Below are 20,975 nucleotides of genomic sequence, written 5' to 3'. Positions count from 1 at the left end.
AAAACTTGTGTGATGCATTGCCAAGGTTTTGTAGATTTTTTTGGAACAATACCTTCTAATATCAATTTTACATACTCATTAATACGTTGAATTGACCTCTTTGTAGGAAGTTTTTACTGTGAGCTGAGGCTATTGATTTATAGGTCTACGATCATAGCTCAGCGAGTATGCTGAAAGTTTTTCGACGTGATCGATTATGGAATAAATTAAGTTGGAATATGTTGTGAATAGAAGAAATCGTTACGTATTTTTCAACTTGGAAGAAATTTTACATCTTGAGTGTGGGATTCATGGGAGGATATCTTTCGCAATTTGTGCGATAGTTTCATGAAATCAAAGTGTGTTCGTTACGACTGTTATATAGCTGTTGTTTGCAGTTGATCCGGGAGAAAATGTCGTTACTGAAGTTGGAACAATTATTGTACTACATTGAACAGCAGTGCACCATTTACATTTCCGGTCAATGAACACTAGCAGCGTTACACAAGAAATCTCTTTTCATCGAAAGGTGTACCGACACATTGGAAACCGATCCAACAGACAACAAATGCTACAAATTGGACATGGATCTACATTACAGCGTTAACTTTAGCATCACATGCAGCATAATACATGGGATTCACTCGTATATCTCATGAGTAACATCCTCGGCGGGGTTACGTGTAACTGTGCGCCATGATGGTAAGAGAAACAACGACGGCGACTGTTTGGTCGAAATCTGTATTTATTAGTCATAGCTGCATAAGCACAAAAATCTAGTTCCCTGGAACGAAGTTGGTGGCGTATGCCCATGCGTTGTTGGCAACTGGGTCGGCCAAGTGGTCGCTCAGGTTCTCCAATGGGCCCTTTCCGGTCACGATCGCCTGGACGAAGAACCCGAACATCGAGAACATGGCCAATCGTCCGTTCTTAATCTCCTTCACCTTCAACTCTGCGAAGGTGTCGGGGTCGTCAGCCAAACCCAAGGGGTCGAATGAGCCTCCGGGGTAGATGGGGTCTGTCACCTCGCCCAGGGGTCCTCCAGCAACACGGTAACCCTCCACAGCTCCCATCAAAATCACCTGGGAAGCCCAGATGGCCAGGATGCTCTGGGCGTGCACTAGGCTGGGGTTGCCCAAGTAATCAAGACCTCCCTCGCTGAAGATCTGGGATCCGGCCTTGAACCACACAGCTTCGCCGAATTTCACACCGTTTTTGGCCAACAGTTCGGGAGTTACGCACCCGAGAGCACCAAGCATAGCCCAGCGAGCGTGGATGACCTCGAGCTCCCTGTTGCGGGCGAAGGTCTCGGGGTCGGAGGAGAGTCCAGCGGTGTCCCAGCCGTAGTCTCCAGCGAATTCACCAGTGAGGTATGATGGGGTCTCACCGGACAAGGGGCCTAAGTACTTCGGTCGGTCGGCGCCATACCTGAAGATCAATACATGGTGATTTTACTTCACAATTTACATTTGTGGTCTATGTTGACAATACCCTCGTATACTGCGGTACTGGCTACGCGGAGTGGCCGGATCTATCACACTGCAGTAAGTAGAATTTTCAATTTGGGCTACCCGACAATTCAACTTCGTTACTGCATACACAATCCATCTTCTGGACACTGGCACTTCGCGAATTGTAACGAAGCATGCTATTGCAGTATCAGAAATGTATACTGATCAGACCCACGGTGGAATATGGACTAGGCATACACAGAGAGATGACACGAATTGAGCATGTGAGTTAGATATGCGATGCAAGGGATGAATCACAATACCATATGCTGTCACTGCTAGACGCCTTGCGCATGGTGACTCGCGCCTGCACGTTGCCCACCTTTCGGGAGAGCTCATTGATAGACTTGAGAGCGGTCTGCCCAGCCAGGGCGGTGGAGTGCGTCGCAGTGCAGGCTGCCATAACTGCAGATTGCTCAAAAACCACGAACACAAGCCTTAACTCAGAGGAATAATACAGACTGTATGCACTTGCTTGGGATCTGTTCAAGGGGGTCTCTTATAGTTAGTTTGGAAATCAGAGAGGATTAAACGCATCGACAGGAAATCTGGAAAAGAGTCAAACGCTCCAGTGAATGCCAAGTGCACCGGAACAGGGGATGGAGTACTCTGCTGATTGGATAAGTGGCATGGGACCCACTTTCTGATTAGAAGATTCGTCACAAGCATTACCAGCAATGGATTTGTTGTTCAGATGCAGGCCTGGTCCACATGTACCCTCAGCCTCAAAACTTCGATGCGCAAAAATCTGCGGGTGTGGGTTTGGCTGTTGAATACTAAGCGACTTCGAGGCTACCCATGTTTTACCAATCACAACAATGATAACTACAGTTGTATATTATAAGCTTGATTCTTTTTTGGAATTCTAAGACTGGTTTCAGTTGGCTTTGCGTTTAGGAGAATCAAGCAAGATGTGGACTAGTTGAAACTCTGACATGTGATATGGGTAGTGATTTTGTGAATAGATTTTAGGCATCGATAATAATCTGTATCACGTCTTCACAACGTCAAGCATCATGAATCCTTTCCGGAGGGAGCATGACATGAAACCAAATCACATCTTAAAACCATTCTGTATGTTGCAATCCGTCCAAGGGATAGTCTTGTCTGTGTGAACTTTCCTGTCGGATTGTGTACCTGTTAGATTCTATTCACAACATCGAAAAGAAGGTTGTATTTATCCGCATGTTATACACATATTTGTTGATTTTTTTCTGAAGGTCTTGCTATGCTCGATCTGTGTCTAGACGGTGATTTGAACCTGCAAGCTAAGCTTGACTGTATGTATTGGAAATACTACACTTGGAGAGCTATTCAACACAGAATTGGTATATACTGCAACTCGGGTTCGTGATAGCTTTCCATGCTAAGCAAAAGAGATCTTGTAAGCCAAGAAATTTTGCAGATTTTTCTTGCGAAATAGGGGGTGTTAGAGTAGGAGAATGGATCAGAGAAACATGTAACTAATTCCATAATTAAAATTAGCATATGAGTGAAATAATCAAAGAGTACAAGTACTGTCTTGAGGGGAAGAAGATATTTTTCTACAGGAGTTCTAAAACCTCTTACTAGGAAATGGCCTTATGCTAGAACCACTTTGGGTGCTTTTGGTTAATTGAATTTTGAATACAATTTAAATAAAACAAGTGTCTATGGAGAACCAATCCATTTGAAAGAAGTTGGGTCATATGTGCTTTTTTGGAAAATTATTTTGAGTTATATTTTCCTTTTTGAACCCTTCTGGTTGTCTGAAATGTAAATCGGATTTGTAACTGTAAATAAGAACTTAGGTATTTATTGTTTTGTCAAATATAAAACATGTTGTGTAAATTAAAACACAATGCTAAGGGAATACTTAAAATACATATATCTTGAATGGGTCAATTCTTTTTAAGAAATCAACTGGCTATTATGATCGAAAAAAGGATATATCTTACTTTTTGAGAACCAAGAAAACCGAGTTATAATAGTGAGATAATTTTTAGGTACGTAGGCAATATATTATCATATTTTACTCTCCTTCATTTAAAAGAAATTTAATGCTTAAAATCACATAACATATCAACCGAACCGCTTTATAATAAATTCTTAGTTCTAAGTTTTGTGTGCGGGAATTTGAACGTTTGTGCGAGTAGAGATCCTTGAAATTCGTTCCTCACTCTATTTCAGTGGAGCACAAATTGGCGATGGAATGAGGGAGCGCTGTGCAGATCATGGCAAGAGCACCTCGCTCAACAAGCCAGGGACGTGTGCAAGCGGTATTCCTTCTCATCAATGGTGATTTCGTTCCAAATTTCGCATTCATTTTGTGAAACAAGTGGATCGACAAAATGTGCAAGTTTAGGTCCAAGTGCTATTTAGCTTTATGTTTCTCGCGTTGGTTGCAATTCGGGATCGAGTTCTGAGTAAGCAAGGCATTGCAATGTGTGTCAATGAATTGGGACTGAATAAGTTGATGTGGCCTAGTTTACGATTGTTTAGAATGTGTTTGTGGTTGGTTATGTATTTCGCGGTATTTGTCTGTCTTTTGCGATCACTAAACATGTTTTTGAAAGCACCTTGTTAGGGTTTAAATAAGGTGAAGATGTTTTCTGTCCACATTTTGGTGATATGGCATTCCTTATCACCAAAATGCCCTCAGGAATACAATACATTTTGTTCGAGAAGCCTCATAGAACGAAGCTAAATCATGGGTTGAGGTAAACTTTTGAAGTTCCTCCTTTGAAAGCTCAAGATCCTGAAAGAACGAAAATGAATTCAGAAGCGAAACTGTAGAAGGAGAATTCACACTCATTCGCTACTGTAGAAATGCCTTTGGCATCAAGCTTTGAAAGATTCATTAATCATGAACTGTTAACAATGACCAGCCGCAGCTCCACAGGCAATGGTAAACTAGCTGTTACAAAATCCAAGAGCACTGTAGTTGGACGAGATGGTGACAAGTACCTCCGAACACGCATCGTGGTAAGAAATCAAATACGAATGTATTCTGATTTGACGACTCAATTGTTGAACTCTGCAATCCCTTCACCCGTGATAATATTTTTATCTCCAAATTCCTTCCCGTTGCTCTTACTGGAAATCTGAGCATCTTCGTTTTTGTGCCTCGTTCCGCTTGAACTCACTTCCGGGACCCCTTTCATCACAAGCTCCAGGGGAAATATCAGTTAAATACCTCAACCTTCGCTTGGCATTGATGGACAGGTTGGAGCAGGTAATGGCAAGTCAGCAGTAGGACCAACGACAAGGATTCACACAAAGTGACAACACAAGCTAACATTCTCTCGATTTGCACAGTTAAACTGAAGGATCATCACATCACTGCACAGCAGAGATTCTACTTTTTGACAACTGGACCATTCGATTTGCTGAGTTTGAAACTAAGCAGTGTGAACGACCTTTGTGGGGCGCAAGTAGTGGCATCAGCCCCCAAAGCCTTTTCAATAGACCGGTTAAGAAGCAAAATTGCTGGCAGAAATTAGGGCAGTGGAAGGCCGTTGCAGAAGCTAAAACTAGCAAAGATACACGCCACCCCAGGGGCTCGAACCCTGGACCACAAGGTTAAGAGCCTTGCGCTCTACCAACTGAGCTAGGACGGCTACAGTACACGTTATCGAATTTTTTATAATTTAAATTCCTACTTTCTGAAATGCCGCCAAAAAAAATGGTTTAGACCAGGACCTTGAGCGAGTTTAAATCTTTCACAATGCAATTCTCTGAGGAAAAAATATGCAGTAAAAAGCATAGAGTAACCTCAGCAAGCAACAATCAGAATAGCCTCAGAATCACTACACAAATTCAGGTGCCGTAACTCTGAAGGAAAGACTGGGATATGCTCCATTAGAGAGTAAGGTGAACAGCTCCATGCTGGTCAGAAAAATCACAAATGTGACTATTTTGACAGATTTCAGTCTTTAAACAAAAGGTTTGTGCACTAATTGGAGTCCAATATGGAATAAAAGGATGTACACTTTGGCAACCACAATTTTTTGTGGTTGCCGATGGGAATCCTTGACAATCCATGGTCTATCACTTCCAACAGTGTCCTCATCAGAGGACGTTAGTATAACCCTAGTGTGGACACACTAACAGGTACTACCGAAGCCTCAAACCTGCTGACAGGATAATGCCTTGATAGCAGAGATCTGAAGAAGGAAAGACTGTACATTTGAGAATTTCGACTGATGTCTGCCAGTAAAGAGCTCAAGGAAACTTCACAATGGACCTGCAACACGAAACAGACAGCAGTAGTAGTTAAGTGCTGAGCTCACAAATACTACATGGTTGGAGAGGAAGCTAAGCCACTATAATCGAGATGCAAATCAGACAACCCACGCAACTTGGCTGGAAAGCCAACATGGGCATGCTACAACGGCATACGTAATAATATAGAAAACCTAAGGTAAAAAATTATTTTATTCGACGAAGGACTTGTCAAAAAGCTGGGTCGTAAAGCAGCAGTTGTTTAACTGAAAAAAGAAAACAAGGCTACAATGAATTATCCTTCGACCTTGACACACACGCACAGCGAGCGAGCGAGCGAGAAAGGGAGAGAGAGAGAGAGAGAGAGAGAGAGAGAGAGAGAACAGATGATTACACAACACCACAGCATAAGAATTTGATGCATGATTTTGTCGGTAGCAATCCAGTGTGTCGTCTAAATGAAAGCACAGTGAAAAATATAACACGCAGATGAAAGACAATACACGCCCGGAAACCTTCTCGCAGTTCACTCACAAGAGTTACTCAGCAATGTAGCAGAGGGTGCCTCACCTCCAATGGGGGCCGGAGCAGGATAACCACTGGGCATGATCATGGAAAACAACTCTCCTTCAGTGGCAGGTTCAATAGCCGCAGCAGCAGGAGGGGCTTCTTCCTCGGGCGCCTCTGGAGGAATCCAAAACGACCTCTCGGACATCAAAGGCAGCCAATCCGGCGTAGCTTTCTGGATTCGAAAATCATGTAAAACCTGCTCTAACCTATTGCCGCTACTGCTCCCAACCTGCTCACTCGCAGTGTCCGCCGAGGAATCAACAACGCTCCCGTCGCACCAAGGCTTCACCGAGTGCGAGCATTTCCTGCTAACACTCAAACTACCCGGCGTTTCCATGCGCAAGTGCGCCACCCAGTACGACGCCAACCCCCTCGCGCTCCCCACCATCTTCATCTATCCCAAGTGGCAGCCCTAACCCCAACCTTCACCTCTACCAGCAATAGACACTCTCACTGCAATGTCTTGTCCTACACAGCAAAACCAACACAAGTACCACACAACTAACGATCTATCACGCGTGACCCAACACCCAGCGACCTCGAATTGCACCAGATCACGCACCGCAGGCAAGATTAAAGCCAAATTAGGAAGCAGGAGGTGATCTGCTTTGGACTGAGTCTCCCGACGAATGCAGTCTGAGTTTGAACTCTGTTCGCCATTGAATGAAGCGCATTATCCATTCAATGGTTTGCCTCTGATGTTTCGCAGCAACTGCAGGTCTGGTGGGTACTTTCGAAAATGCAGAAGGGAAATGCCAACAGGAGGAATGAAAGGAACGCAGCGCAGGAATCCATGGCTTACATGTCGAATGCGTTTCCATTTCGCTCTTCCACTTTAATCTGCCGAAATTTTTGAATCAAAGAAAGGTGGTGTCTGACATGAAACTCGTTCACTCTAGGGTATTCATCCAAGTCTTGTAACACAGAAACGTTTGTCGGAAGCTTAAGCTCGTGGGTACTCTGTGCGCTCCGCATCGAAGGCGCTGCGTTCGTGTCCCGAGTGCGCGATGGATTCTTGTGTTGCATTCCTGTTGTTCCTCATGCTGGCTGGTTCATTGTGCTATTGCAACACAGCGGCGCAGAACGTTCATGAATTTTCCAGCGATTCCGTAGTGGTGGAGCAGGAAGAAGTTTGCGTTGTGGGGTCATCGGAGGTGGAAGCACGCTACTGCACGCGCCTACTGCTCAAGGATATCAGCGACAGGGAGAGCTTTTTGCGCTATGTGAGCTGGCTGCGTATCGAGAACACCAATCTGCTGCTTAAGGTACAAATATCTCCGATCGATCTTGTTTTTGATTAGTTGAATGCACGATGATGGGTTTATGTGCAAACCATCGATAGAATGTCAGAATGTAGGTTTGGAATCTCAAGGCGAAGCTATTAGTGCACCAATGCATGATGAAGGTTAAGTACAGTATTGATTGCATAGAGTCGTAATTTGTGTTATCTAGAGCTTTGTTGTTTGCGAATGTGCAGGGGGATGCTCTTGGGTCCTTGGGCACCCGTATGGTAATAGGTTTCAAGGACCATGGGGGAGACGGCTCCAGTGATCTTTTCAATGAGAAGTCGCATGGACCAAAAATTCGGTCGGATTTCCTAGCAGCGAACTTGGGCAAGATAGAGCAACTCTTGAAAGACATCATCGGTGGTGAGGCTGTAGGCTGGAGTAGTGTCGGATCTCTGGGTTTGAATCGAGACGCCAGAGTGGTGAGTAGAAGAGGGTTTCGCTGTTAATGGTTCTTTCAGGCATTTTTGAATCTGTCACTTGTAGAATGTGATGAGAAGTGTATTAGTTGTGCTGCACTCCACCCCTTGCTCTTCTCGATTCTATCAAGTTTTTTGACATATCTTCAGGTTTGTGTTCTTTTAGGTCAGTGATATGTTTGAGGATTATTACAGTATTGGATCACCCTTTACTTTGATGATTAGATAACCTAGTGGGCTGTCATAATCGTATTTTCTATTTCAACTCCTTTTGTAGATCCAGTCACCGTTTAAAACCATGGTCATTCTTCGAGGAGGAGCCAGCCTTGGAATAGAAATAATGGATTTGGTACCAAAATCCTTCAAGGACTTTGTTCTTAATATTAGTTCAAGGGAAGGAAATTCAGAGATTTCAACGATGGGACTGTGGCATTGGCTTCCTGCCTCATCTTTCAATGGACTCGAGAAGGAAGATACCTGGCCATCGTTTTTCTCCTTCTTAGGAGCCCTTTCGTCCGATCTGAATTTGGAAAAAAAGGGTCCCTTTCTTCCGAATTGGCTGGAAAGTCGCGCATCTCTTTGGGGCAAGGAATTGTCTTCCTCGCAATGGCAGGTAATCCTTCCTTACACCTCTCACTTTCCTTAAATGTGTTTCTTGTTCTGCTGAAACAGAGAGTGTTGCAGATTGACAATCACGAGTTTTTTCATTCTATTTCTTTTACCGAATTAACAATCTTCACATACGTGTTCGAAATTATGTTTTTGTCCAATTTACTTATATGTTTAATTTGAATCATTTCTCTATCATTATTCACGTTGAAGGAATTAACTATCGTTGTGCCTTCTTGTGTTGTACTCGTCTTGGCGCTAGGTTCACCAGCGGAGTTTGACCCTAGTTTCACCACAAGATAAACGTCAAAGTCTCTCACTGACTTACTGTGAATCGGCTCGTTCACCCTCACCTCCGAAGTGCACAATAGCTACACATAAAGCAGATACATCAGTTGTGGACTATGACATTCCGAGTGAATCTCAGATACAAGTGAGACTGCACGCAACAGACCTTTCAAAATGTGGCACCGGTAACGGTGAAAATGCAGGGAACTGGGTTATTCAAGATATTTCGCGGACACTCATTGGTAGAGGTGCTCATCGCATGTTACAATCAACGGTGACTTTGTCAGGGTCTCCTGGTTCCAGCCAGAGACTGCATGACGGTTGCTATTTAAGACTCGTGCAGAGCCTGCCAACTGGAGTTTTTGCGGATCAATTCGAACTTCAAGGCATTCAACGTCGTGGAGGTATGAAACTAGAGTTGCTTCCGGAAATCCTAAAGCTACTGAGTGAACAGATATTTCAATGTCGATCCTTGAGCTGGCATAGCACTTGAAGTCGAACAATTACTCATGGGCGAAGCTTCGGATTATATATTTTTTTATTTCTGAAAACTGCTTTTTTCTTCGTATTCTGAAATTTTCTGATTTAATTTAATTCCAAATGCGTTTCATTAGTAAAAATTGTTCCAGTATCCTAAATTTCAATGCTGTGTTACACTCGTTATTCCTCTACTTCAGTCATGTGAAGTTCATGAGCAACCTGAGGCGCACAACTGATGTATGACTTGGAGAACACTTTGCCGGAGGATTGAAGCTTTTATATTGTTGCAGGAATCAAAGGGGCTTGGATACACGGAGATAAAAACCTTGAACAACCTGCCCTGCTCTCCATACAATCAATTGTGGTTGTGGATGTGATCTTACGAACGGTGAATAGCAGTGATGTTACTGCTCCCGAGCCTCTGCTGCAAGCCGTGGTGGCAATTCCTTTGCATGCTCGCTACCCGGTATGTCATGTATTTCCCAAGTTTTGGTTTGTAGGTGTAGGTCGTTTTTTATGCACCCAGTATTTGAAAGTGGAGCTGTTTTGTAGGCCTTTTGCAACTTTGTGAATTGGTTAGATGAGAGGTTATTAACATCCATTTCAGGACTTCGCCGTTGGGGCAGTTCGCGATGCTCGAGTAAAGCTCCTGGTTGTTGAGTAAAGCAGATACTTCTATGTGCGATATTACATTGCTAGTTACAACATATCAGCTTGAACCTCACTCGCAAATTCTTTCGTTGCATGTGACACAAAATGGCGTGAATGCAGCCTCTTGCTGTGGATAGTCACAGCACGGTACACGTCTCCATGCCCCACGTTTTTATGTCTTGCCAACAAGAGAAAACAAATCTCACCGGCACCAGATGGAACGAGATTGTACCAGGATATTCAATGGGCTTGGAAAGGCCTGGAGGCGTGCTGGATTGGAAGGTCCCTGCTGGGAGTCCTGCAGATTACAGTTTTGTGGCCCGCTTCACGGCGATTTGTGCACTCACTGGTGTCTTGGTCGTGTTAGGGGCGTCTGCATCTGTTCAACGTGGTGCTTAGTTGTGTACAATTCATGTAATGATTTCGTCACTAAAGACAAGTTAGAGCTTTTAAGATTCCTCATCTGGTCGCCATTATCCTGTAGCCAAAATATGCATGTGAAGTAATGGACACGTTCATCTCCTTTCCAAGCCTCTCTTCATTCGATCGAAGTGTAACAGCTGAAACTTGAGCAACAGAGGTGAAAGAGACGTTTTCACATCTCAAAATTATTTCCTATGATGTGATTTAATTTATCCATGATTCACCTGTTCAACTTTTAGTTTGAATTGTATGTTAGGTATAGTTATTGACACTTCATCGTGATGAAATAAGACTTCTAAACGAAGTCTCGCAGACAAACTAAAGAACTATCTGACGTGTATGTCGAAGTCATATACAATATGCTCACAAATCTTGTGCGACTAAATTCGACAATCAAAATGTTCAAGTCCAAGTGTCACACTTAAATTAAGATGTGCGGTCCACACTAGCAGACATACATGAGATGAACTCTACCATAGTACAAAAGTGTGCAGAAACAGGAATATTGTTCAGCCAGAATGGCGATTGCATATGTAATTTTGAAACACAGGCAAAACCCACAACAGCGACTGCGTCGCAATATAAGACTTAACCATTCCTGCTAACTAGCAATCACGATTAACGAAAGTTCTTCCATCCACTTGAATTACCAAAAGAAACTAATCCAGGTGCCCCTACAAGTATGATCAAGTCACGCTAAGATCCTAGTTCTTTGAAATGTTTGCCACCAAGATCAGCATTGCTGATCCTGGCACTTGCCTCCACACCATCTAAGAAAGTCCTCTAAAGCTACAAAGAACATTTCGTCATTGTTAAAGAATAAGCCTGCTAGAGGCGAGTAATCACCTGCTGTAACTGACGCCTTTCAAAGTATGAATGCCTCATACGAGCACAAGATTGTTCTCCAACGTGTTTAGGCTTATGCTTTTTTTCCACTTCATCTTCATCATCATCAGCGCTTTCCCTACATCAACATAAGCCAATTTGTACTCATGAGTGAAATTGAAAAAAATGTTGCTGTATTTAAATAGAGTTCAACTTAGCAACAAAAAACTTGGGACCGTTCTCAAGTGACGGCTCATTTGGAAAGAGAGAAACAGATGAAACGCACATTCCATTTACAGGATGTTCCGAATCCAATCTTGATTAAGAGGATTTTGCATCTACCCTGTGACAGATCCGTTACTGTGATAAAACTTACCAGTAAACAAAAACACCGCCTTTTGTTAAATATGGTTTGCACGTTGCCCAGCTGAAACGTACGAGAGATGGGAATCCAAAGACTGGATCGACATGGTCTTCAAGCCAAGTCTTGGTCTCTGGATCTAAAGACAAAAATCCACAATCCCGATCAAATATCCCGCAGTATTCAACTGAAACAAACGCAACACTACGTTGATTTGAGCCCAACAGTCAACTACAAACCCTAATAGATGAAGTTGTGGTGATCCAATTAAAAAATCTAAATGCCTCACCTCCAGGATAGCCTGACCCAAAGCCTCTGGTAACCTCTCTCCCAGTCTCATCAACAACCCAGTCTCGCAGTGCTCTATCTCTTGTTACCTGTTCTGGGGAAGCAAAACAGCACAACATTGTAAACTTATCAAATTTATCTTGTTTACATCATTAACCATATATTGTAATAAACGAACGCCGCAATTAATGGAACAGCAAATAAGTTCATGTTAAATGCTGGGGAAGATTATGGACATAATGCATCCCTTACCTTGGCGACAATGCTAGCAGCGCTAACGATGGGGAAGAGACTATCGGCTTTCTTTGACACAGTAAATCTGATGCCAGGGAATTTCGTTGTTAGCATGTCCTGGTATTTTCCAGGATCACCAACAGTGTCGACAAATACCTGTAAAATCATGATAAAAATTGTACGTACTTACAACGTTGCAATACATGTTACTACTTAAGAGGTGTGTTCTGAATGCTCCTCGTTTAAGAAGTTCATTAACGACGTAGTTAGCAGAGCCATCAACCATTTTAGAGGGCATTCTTAAATGCAATTGGTCGATATTGAAACACACACCTCTGTTAAAAAAACTCCCAGATCTAGTGTGTTCCTTATCAAGCCCATAGCTGACTCGAAGGAGATGGTGTTGAGATTTACTTTCGCTCTGCATATAATACCAAAAAATACAGTGAGATTACAAGGCAAGCATGCCACGCTCAAAGATTATGGGCGAAGATGCATGCTCATCATAAGCGCCACGAATATATGCATCAATATATATATATATATATATATATATATATATATACACACACACAGTGATTAAAGAAGCAAAATAGAAACAGTTCACTCGAACATATACTTGTACTTAACGGACATATCCTCAAAAATGATACACTTTTTAAGTCTCTACTGCAAATAAGTCTTTACCCGCATTCACGACCATCGTCGCGCTTAGACGTAATGTGGTTTGCTGTTTACTAACAAACAGTCAACCCGCACTCACATTTCGTTTCGATATATATGCAACAACTCCCCTTCCATACGGTGCAGAATCCAAAAGCTATTAGCTAAAGAGAGTATGAAGACACTCAGAAGTTAAATCTCGAAAGGGTTCTGGTAAGTCCCTATGAGTGCACTCACCTACGCAACATTTTCGCAGAGAGATCCTTGGGATCAATCACATCCACAGCCCACCCCATTAAGTCATCAGCCTTAAGGTTTTCATACAGCTCCTCACGTTTCGATTCTGTCAAAGCCTTGGAATCTGCTCGGACGCATGCCTAGGCTGTTAATCGGAGATCCATAACTTGCAAAGCCATACCTTCGACTAGCCAGTGAATCAGGAGAATCAAGTTGAAGGAGAACAAAAAATTTTAAGTAAAATCACGGTATCAGGAAGGGAAAAACAAAAAATTAAAATTAAAATTAATGGAATGAAACAAAAACAGGAGAAAATGGAGGAACCTGCAAACTTCAGAGTGGAGATCCTCTCTTTCTGGTCAATCGGGCAGTAAGCGCAACCATAAACCATGGGTCCTGCACAAAGCATTGCAGCATTTCCTTCCTATTCAACGCCAGGAGCGAAATTCGAATCCAACCAACACTAAAGTAATTCTCGTCATGCGGCAAACCCATTGAAATGCAGCGATAATTCACGAACCTAAAACGGGACCGCGTCCAGCTTCATCGATACCCAAGAGGCAGGGTTTTTCCTTCCAAGAGGGCGAGGCCGACCCAGTCACCATCTCAGTCTGTGCAATCCCTCTTCGGTCGTGTTTTAGATTGTTTCCTTTCGTACGACACTCGCGAGTAGAATCAACTCAAGTTTCAACAGCTGCGGCTAAGACGGGCCGTTCTCAGCACGCATAGAAACAATCAAACAGGACTTTTCGCACCCAGAAAAGGCTTCAGAGATGAGGAGCGTAAACAATCAGCGCGCAAAATACGAAGTGCCGAAGCTCTTTCGATAGAACAACAGTGAAAGCAACGCGAATTGCTATTCCCCAAGACAAATTGTGCGAAACCGTGCCGAGTCAATGAACCCACTCAAGAAAACAGCAACGTATCGCTGCTGCAGATCATGAAACAACAGCGAGTGATGAAATGCGAGGTGGGTCTCCAAACACGATCGAAACCCTAATTTTCGAACCAAGTCATCGATTCTTGTGATTACAAGACTCCGTCTCTTGGGACCACAAGAGTCGCAGTAATTTTTGTTTTGTTTTTCTTATACTTCAAATCAAAGTTTAGGAGTACAAATTTTGAATAACCAATAGCAGGAAGAAATTCAACATTCAAACTTCTAACATCTTTCTCACCTTCAAAGGTTGCACCATTTATTAAATGCCTTTCTTAACAATTTTTGTATAATTATGAAGGTATTGAATAATACTACAAAGATTGTATTGCAAGCTCGGACTTGTCTAATAAATTATCAAATTTCAACAAAGTAATACCCTATTCTTTTAGTCCATTTTTTATTGTAGAAAATAAAAAATTTTAATTGAATAAATATTTTTTTATGATATGATGAATGTCACTTTGTTACATGATATTAGAACGTATTGCAAGTACTACTTATGCAATAAATGTTGTCATTCTTATTGTCGCTACTACTACAACTAATCTTGTTGTCTTGTATGTGCATGTACTTAGTGTAAGCTACAAGAATCAAATCAAATCATTTGTTGCTTACTTATAACGTGTTAGTTGTTGAATGTTGTGTTATTAGTAGCTAATTCTAACATGTATGGAGATTCATCAATTGATGTTGTTGTTGCCAAAAAAATAATTTTTGCTTTATCATAACAAGGTATCACTATCATTTGCTATTATTGTTGATATAATATTTGATTGTTTTATTGTTGATTTTATAACAATTATAATTAAACAATCTTATTGTTTATTGTTGTTGTTGTTGTTGCATATGTTGATTTGACAATGATATCATCCTTGATTGACTATCTTATTAATTGATTGAATAAAAATAATTATGGCATTAGGATGTTTGTTATGAAGTACTTGATTAATATATATAAGCTCTACATTCACATAAATGAAATATTATAATATCCTACAAGTACAAACAAGAAATCAAAATGGAAGTTAAGCAAGGCAAAAGCAAAAGCATTAATTGCTTTCAATGTTAAGCCTTTATAGTTGACACACATACGTAAATGTAAGTTAACAAAGGAGATGTAGGATGTTTTGACTATACTTTACAAATCATTGAGGATCATTTCTAAGATCTTTTTTATAAAGAAACTCTATAATCTTTAGAATGATAATAAAGAACTTATACAAAAAAAAATTTAGCAAAATCTTTGACCTTAGGAATCAATATATCAAGTTTGGTAGTAAAATAGAAAAATAAAGTATAATTTTTTATGTACTTATTGCATTGCTATAGTCATAACTCTGCGTATTTAGTTGGTTATATCAAAAAAATTAGAGAAAATCATAAAAGATACCCATGTTGTTTTGTAACATAACTATATGATGAAAATATAATCAAAAATAAAATTTTAATTAATATTTAATCATCTTGGTTTAATAGTAATTCAAAATATTTAAATATTGTTTTTATAAAAGCCTCTTAATTTATTTTCTTGTCTTAATAGCTAGTAGATTAAAGATTAGTTAGTAATTTTACCTTTTAGACTATAGAATTTCTTTTAGTGCTTTAGAAAGGCCATAAATTGGTAAATATATAATAAAAAATATATATTATGGTTGATACTAAGATTAAGTTGAAGATAGGATCGGATTAAAAAATCCCTTGAATAGGTTGGATTGATATTTGAGGATTGACCATTTGTGGGACAAGGTCAAAATTAGACCTCCAACCACTAAAACGGCCTCTTAGGGCAAAATATGGATTCATTCAAAGTTAGATAATTAGAATTTTAAGCTAGCTTTAATCTTATTTCAAAGGTATAAGGCTTGTTTCTATACAATTTGCAATGACTTTGCAATTGTTGTTCAAAGTCAGATTTTGTATTAGTGACTTGGGATTTATTCAATATAATTAAAGCTAGCACTCTCATTTAGTTTGTGCACTTGGTATCATAATTATAGTTCAAAATTTGATAGTACTCGTTTGATTGAGTGTGTTAAATGTATATAAAATTTTGTATCAATCTGATGGTCCAATTGAGAGTTATTGGGATTTTGATATAAGATGATATCAATAATTGGCAGTTTAAGGTCAAATAGGATTTCTATGATATCTAAAGATCTACTAGTTGAATCAAGGTGAAATTTAACATGATATAAGAAGACTTTAAAATCAAGCTACATGCAAATTTTGACTTGACGTTAATAATTGAAAAAAGAGAAATTACTATTGGAACATCTATATCAACTTTTAAGTTAACAATCAAGTGATATTAGTGTAATTTTTGGACTTTTTCTTACAATTTTTAAGTTGGATTGGATTGAAGTTTTTTAAACACATAGAAGACTTATGGTGGCATTTATATACAAATTTTTGCACTAAGTGGATGATTAGATTAGGAGTCATAGTTCATCAAAGCTTATAGACCAAAATCAAGGCTTGTATAGAGAAATCAAAATTCCTTGATTATAAAAGTAATAAGACAATTGGAATTCATGTATGATTGAGGTTACTAAGAAGAGTGTTTTTGAGCACTTTGTATTGGCTTTAAGCACTTTTGAATTGAAATTCGAATTATATTCTTCTTATATAGATGAAACCTATTAAGATTTCTTAGATATTTGTAAAAGACAACTTTACCTTCCACAATTAGATGCTCGGTGCATTTCCAAATAAGACAATATATATTACAATACCTTACAATCTATATTCTTTGAAGAAAAGATATAAGAAAAAAAAATCTATTTTTTGCCTTTATAGTACATGCAAGAGGTAGATAATCTTTAAATAAGCAATTGATGAGCTATCTTATTCATTTAATAAAGATATTATATATCACTAAATCATATAATAAGACAACATAGTTTAACTATATTCAAAGTAATTCAAATAAGCAAGAAGAATAATTAGATAATCACCACTACAAATGCCATAGTTTATTATTCATTATATAGAAGGTTTTCTTTTTATATAGATGATTTATCAAAAAAATAGATTAATAACGAGTTTTTAATGTATATATCCAAGATAATTAGTTGAAGTCTAAATGTTGTTGATGATTAAATATAAGATTGCAATATCAATACTTTCTTTTGTTGTAATGGTTCCAAACATATTTTAGCAATCTAGATACTTTAAAATAAAAAAACCATGAAATTTTTATTATTTTTACAAGGATTTTTTTATCTTTGCACCTAATTTTATTTTCTAAGTAACTTACAATATGAAATAATGGTTGATATTCAAAGGCATTGTCAAAAATTATTGATGAATTGTATAGAGGTATGATTTTTTTTTTTTTTTTTTTTTTTTTTTTTAAAAGACAAAATTATTGATGATGTTTTGAAAAATGGTACAATTTCAATTATTTTGTCTTATCATTTGAATATTTTTACTAATTTTAGTAATTATGTTTAATTAATTATTAGATTTTTTAGAAAGTCAAATATTTTATACTCCAAAAGAGACTCCTAGTTAAAAGTATATTGCCAATAGCGTACTTATTTACACATCAACTTCTATTATTCATATGAGGGATTTTATATCTATTTTATGATTGATTTTTTATTTTGATGGTAGCCTTGAGGAATAGTTGTCTTGTTGTTGTAACAAATATTATGTTGTCTATTGTGGTTTTTACCTTTGAATCTATATGTTATGGATAGGTTGTGAACTTAAAGTAAAAAGATTTAAAGGGACTAATTATAAAGCCTTTAAGATAAGGACAAAGATAGAGAAATATATATCAATGTAGTTTTGAAATTTTGGTTATATTATGTGCGTTGACCATATTTAGATGTTTTTTAAATTTTTTAAATAAATTTTTTTTAAGTGGCTTTGTGAAAATATTTGTTACTTATTTTAAGATTGATACATAATAAAGGCTAATTTTTCTTAATAAAAACTTTTTTCTAGTTAAGTAACAATAAGTATATATGTATTATAGTTCTTATTCTATATCTTCCATTTAATCAAAGTCTATGTATTTTAAGAAGTTAATTTCATTGTTATTTTGATATAATATCTTATAGTCTTGAGTGTCCTTGATATATTACAATATCTTTTTTGCTACAATTAAATAAGATTATTGAGATCTTATCATATATTAACTAATAATTCATTTAGCAAATTATATGTCAATATAAGTTTGAATTAAATTGAGATATTTTTTTACAATATTTTAATATTATGTTAGATGATTTTTTTTAATGTTAATTTTAAGTTTCTTTTTTTCATTTAATTAGAATAGTTATTGAAGCACAATTTTTCATTCTAAAGGTTCTTAAAATATTTTGTATATATATATTTTTTAGGCCATAAATATTCCTTTTTTTACTTGTAAGAATTTTATTTTTTAAAAATATAGTGTGACTTTTTTTTTTCAGATAATTTTGACATTTCAATTTTTTCATATAATTTTTCTTTCAATTTAATCATATTTATTCCATAACTACTTATTATAAAGAGATCATCTACATATAGAAGATTGTAAATAATTTTTCCTTGTGACAATCTCATATATAAGTTACAATCACCAGTGCTTTATTAAAAGCCTATTTCTTTAAGATATGAATCTATTTTTTAATATTAGGCTCAAAGTGCTTGTTTTAATCTATATATTGCCTTTTTAAAAACCATATATTTTTTTTATAATCTTTAAAATCTTGAAGTTGAATGATTTATACTTCTTCTTTTAATTTTCCATGAAAAAAGGTAGTGTTGACGTCCATATGACATAATCTCCAATTTTTTTGACTTATTATTGATATTATTGCTCTAATAGTGGTCTACTTGACTATAGGTGCACAAATTTCTTCATAGTCAATACCTTTTCTTTAGTGAAAATTTTTGACCATCAATCTAGCTTTGTATTTTTATAGAGATTCATCTATATTTAGTTTAATTTTATAAATTTATTTTGTAAAAATGATTGATTTATTTTAAAAAATATTTATAAGAATCCAAGTTTTATTTTTAAATATAAATTTTATTTCTTCTATCATAGCTTGCATCCATCCTTGATATTTTGTTGCTTAATGATACATCAATGGTTTCACATTTGATATTGTTATTAAAACGGCAAATTAATCACATAACTATTCCAAAAATTTGATCTGTTAGCCAACCATTTTTAATTTTTGACATGATTTAAATTGAGTTAGATCTTGAAATCGACAACATTAAAAATTTGATGAAGGAGATGTTATTGGTTGTCTCAATGGTTGCTTACTTATTGAATTCAACTTCCAATGTATAGTTAAAAACAAGAATTATATTTTTTTTGATGTGTTGATGAACTTGATGGTATTGATATAGTATTGTGATTTTTTAAAGTTTCTTTAAGTTTTGATACTGTTATTGAGATTTGTATAAATAAAATTACTTTTTTCTATAGTTGATAATAGAGTGGTGTCATGTGAAAAAGTCATATAATATATAAAAGTGATATAAAATATTATAAAAATTAAAATTTGAGATTTTAAAGAGTTTTTTTTTTTTTTTTTTCTTTACAAGCTTTCTACAAAGCTTTCACTTCTCTAAGTAGAGTTAATATAAACCAACTATTCTTTAAGATTTTTCTTTAGAGGTTTTTTCAAAATATATTTTAAACTTTGGATTTAAGATTTTGAAGAGTTTTTTCTTTCCTTATAAGCTTTACAAAAAAGATCTTACTTGAATTGAGTGAAATTAGTAAAAATTAGCGGTGTCATTTTGAAAAAAAAACAAAAACAAAAACAAAAACAAAACAATTATTCTTCAAGATTTTTTATTGAAGATTTTCTTAGAGTGTATTTTGAATTCAGATTTGAAATTTTGAGGAGTTGTTTCTTTCTTTATTAACTTTCCAAATTGCTCTCATTTACTTTAAGAAAAAATACTATGGATTAGTGGTACTTTTTTGGATAAAAAAGAACCAACCATTCTTTATGATTTTTCTTTGGAGGTTTTTTCAAAGAGTATTTTGAATTTGGATTTGAAATTTTGAAATTTTTTTCTCCTCCTTGTTAACTTTTCATATTAAGTTTTTTTTAGCTCTAAGAATATTTAGTATGAAGATACAATATATTTTTGAATAAAAAAAAAGCTAGTCTCTTTTTAAGATTTTCTTTGGAGGTTTTTTTTTAAGATTTTTTTTAGGGGGTTTTTTCATAGTATATTTAGTGTTTTATTTTGAAATTTTGAAAGAATATATATTTTTTTTTTAATCTTTTCAAAAAGTCTTTGTTTGCTCTAAGATGAATTAATATGAAGATGTCGTGAATTTTTGAATAAAAAAAAGCCAATAATTCTTTATGATTTCTTTTTAATATTTTACTTCAAGATTTTCTTTGGAGATTTTCTTATAGTAGGTTTTGAATTTTGAATGGATATTTTGAGGACTTTTTTCTATCCATAAACTTTTAAAAAATCTCTTAGTTGCTTTGAGAGGACTTAGTATGAAATTGTAATATATTTTTGAATAAGAAGGAGTCAATTATTTTATATTAATATGAATAGTGGTTTTTTTTTCTCATAAAATATGTTATAAAAAATTTTAAGAAGTGATATTTGATGTGTATATATTGAGTAGTTTTTTATAAAGCCATTACATACTCAAATCAAATGAAATATGGAGCTATGACAACTAGTTGAATAAAAAAGAGGTAACAACTTCCATATGCTATTATGACTTTGAAGTGATGGAGTTCATTTGAATAAAAGACATTATTTGACCATATCTAGTTGTAGTCATAAACCATGTGTTTTCCTAAAGTGAACACTTTCACCTTGATTGTAGAGACAATACAATGTAAGGAAGTCCCAATTGGATTGTCAGTTGAACTATAGCTAGATTTTGTCTATGAATTTTTGATAATATTGGTTCTTATTTCAAATTAATACTAAGCTAATTCAATGATAGTATTTATTTGGAGTATTATATCATATTGCTAGTACTTTGGATTATGGTTTCCATATTTTCAGAATTTTTAT

The 20,975-nt window shown here is 36.7% G+C and overlaps 4 protein-coding genes, 1 long non-coding RNA gene and 1 other non-coding gene across 7 annotated transcripts; 2 read left to right on the top strand and 4 right to left on the bottom strand.

Moving 5' to 3' along the window:
- Positions 1–479: 479 nt before the first annotated feature.
- On the bottom strand, positions 480–1,950 carry LOC112290542 (chlorophyll a-b binding protein, chloroplastic). The gene is made up of 2 exons (XM_024536902.3): positions 1,754–1,950; positions 480–1,407 (listed from the first exon to the last, which is right to left on the bottom strand). Exons 1-2 carry the CDS (start codon positions 1,891–1,893, stop codon positions 756–758), a joined length of 792 nt encoding a protein of 263 aa, XP_024392670.1. The 5' UTR covers positions 1,894–1,950; the 3' UTR covers positions 480–755.
- Positions 1,951–3,660: 1,710 nt separating this feature from the next.
- On the top strand, positions 3,661–4,899 carry LOC149987917 (uncharacterized). The gene is made up of 4 exons (XR_016505999.1): positions 3,661–3,748; positions 4,057–4,189; positions 4,358–4,454; positions 4,695–4,899. It is a non-coding gene; the product is annotated as an uncharacterized LOC149987917 (long non-coding RNA).
- Positions 4,900–5,016: 117 nt separating this feature from the next.
- On the bottom strand, positions 5,017–5,089 carry TRNAK-CUU (transfer RNA lysine (anticodon CUU)). The gene has a single exon. It is a non-coding gene; the product is annotated as a tRNA-Lys (tRNA).
- A 215-nt stretch (positions 5,090–5,304) lies between these two features.
- On the bottom strand, positions 5,305–6,799 carry LOC112290543 (uncharacterized). Its single transcript, XM_024536903.3, has 2 exons — positions 6,264–6,799; positions 5,305–5,715 (listed from the first exon to the last, which is right to left on the bottom strand). The coding sequence occupies exons 1-2, from the start codon at positions 6,655–6,657 to the stop codon at positions 5,705–5,707; spliced, it is 405 nt and encodes a 134-aa protein (XP_024392671.1). The 5' UTR covers positions 6,658–6,799; the 3' UTR covers positions 5,305–5,704.
- A 203-nt stretch (positions 6,800–7,002) lies between these two features.
- LOC112290541 (uncharacterized) lies at positions 7,003–10,639 on the top strand. 2 transcript variants are annotated; one of them, XM_024536900.3, is made up of 6 exons: positions 7,003–7,528; positions 7,741–7,971; positions 8,246–8,581; positions 8,840–9,269; positions 9,636–9,811; positions 10,117–10,639. In XM_024536900.3, the coding sequence occupies exons 1-6, from the start codon at positions 7,271–7,273 to the stop codon at positions 10,393–10,395; spliced, it is 1,710 nt and encodes a 569-aa protein (XP_024392668.1). In that variant the 5' UTR covers positions 7,003–7,270; the 3' UTR covers positions 10,396–10,639. The 2 variants fall into 2 exon arrangements, with proteins under 2 accessions (XP_024392668.1, XP_024392669.1); XM_024536901.3 differs by having other exon boundaries at positions 7,036–7,528; positions 7,716–7,971.
- A 269-nt stretch (positions 10,640–10,908) lies between these two features.
- LOC112290540 (ribonuclease H2 subunit A) lies at positions 10,909–14,013 on the bottom strand. The gene is made up of 8 exons (XM_024536899.2): positions 13,548–14,013; positions 13,352–13,423; positions 13,028–13,151; positions 12,461–12,548; positions 12,146–12,283; positions 11,895–11,982; positions 11,621–11,744; positions 10,909–11,383 (listed from the first exon to the last, which is right to left on the bottom strand). Exons 1-8 carry the CDS (start codon positions 13,630–13,632, stop codon positions 11,248–11,250), a joined length of 855 nt encoding a protein of 284 aa, XP_024392667.1. The 5' UTR covers positions 13,633–14,013; the 3' UTR covers positions 10,909–11,247.
- Between the last annotated feature and the right edge of the window lie 6,962 nt (positions 14,014–20,975).

The sequence above is a fragment of the Physcomitrium patens genome, chromosome 13, assembly GCF_059467195.1.
Source record: "Physcomitrium patens ecotype Gransden chromosome 13, ASM5946719v1, whole genome shotgun sequence".
NCBI lineage: Eukaryota > Viridiplantae > Streptophyta > Bryopsida > Funariales > Funariaceae > Physcomitrium > Physcomitrium patens.
The sequence above is the reverse complement of the archived record's forward strand: the minus strand, read 5'-3'. Positions and strand labels throughout refer to the sequence as shown.

Coding starts and splice junctions, on each gene's coding strand:
- LOC112290543 (XM_024536903.3), bottom strand. CDS start 6,657: ATGAAGATGGTGGGGAGCGCGAGGGGGTTGGCGTCGTACTGGGTGGCG.
- LOC112290541 (XM_024536900.3), top strand. CDS start 7,271: ATGGATTCTTGTGTTGCATTCCTGTTGTTCCTCATGCTGGCTGGTTCA. Junction 8,582..8,839: donor TGTCTTCCTCGCAATGGCAG/GTAATCCTTCCT, acceptor TCTTGGCGCTAG/GTTCACCAGCGGAGTTTGAC. Junction 9,812..10,116: donor CTTTGCATGCTCGCTACCCG/GTATGTCATGTA, acceptor GCGTGAATGCAG/CCTCTTGCTGTGGATAGTCA.
- LOC112290542 (XM_024536902.3), bottom strand. CDS start 1,893: ATGGCAGCCTGCACTGCGACGCACTCCACCGCCCTGGCTGGGCAGACC. Junction 1,408..1,753: donor TCTAGCAGTGACAGCATATG/GTATTGTGATTC, acceptor ATTGATCTTCAG/GTATGGCGCCGACCGACCGA.
- LOC112290540 (XM_024536899.2), bottom strand. CDS start 13,632: ATGGTGACTGGGTCGGCCTCGCCCTCTTGGAAGGAAAAACCCTGCCTC. Junction 11,983..12,145: donor CTGCTAGCATTGTCGCCAAG/GTAAGGGATGCA, acceptor TCCCCAGAACAG/GTAACAAGAGATAGAGCACT. Junction 11,745..11,894: donor TGGGTCAGGCTATCCTGGAG/GTGAGGCATTTA, acceptor TTTTGTCTTTAG/ATCCAGAGACCAAGACTTGG.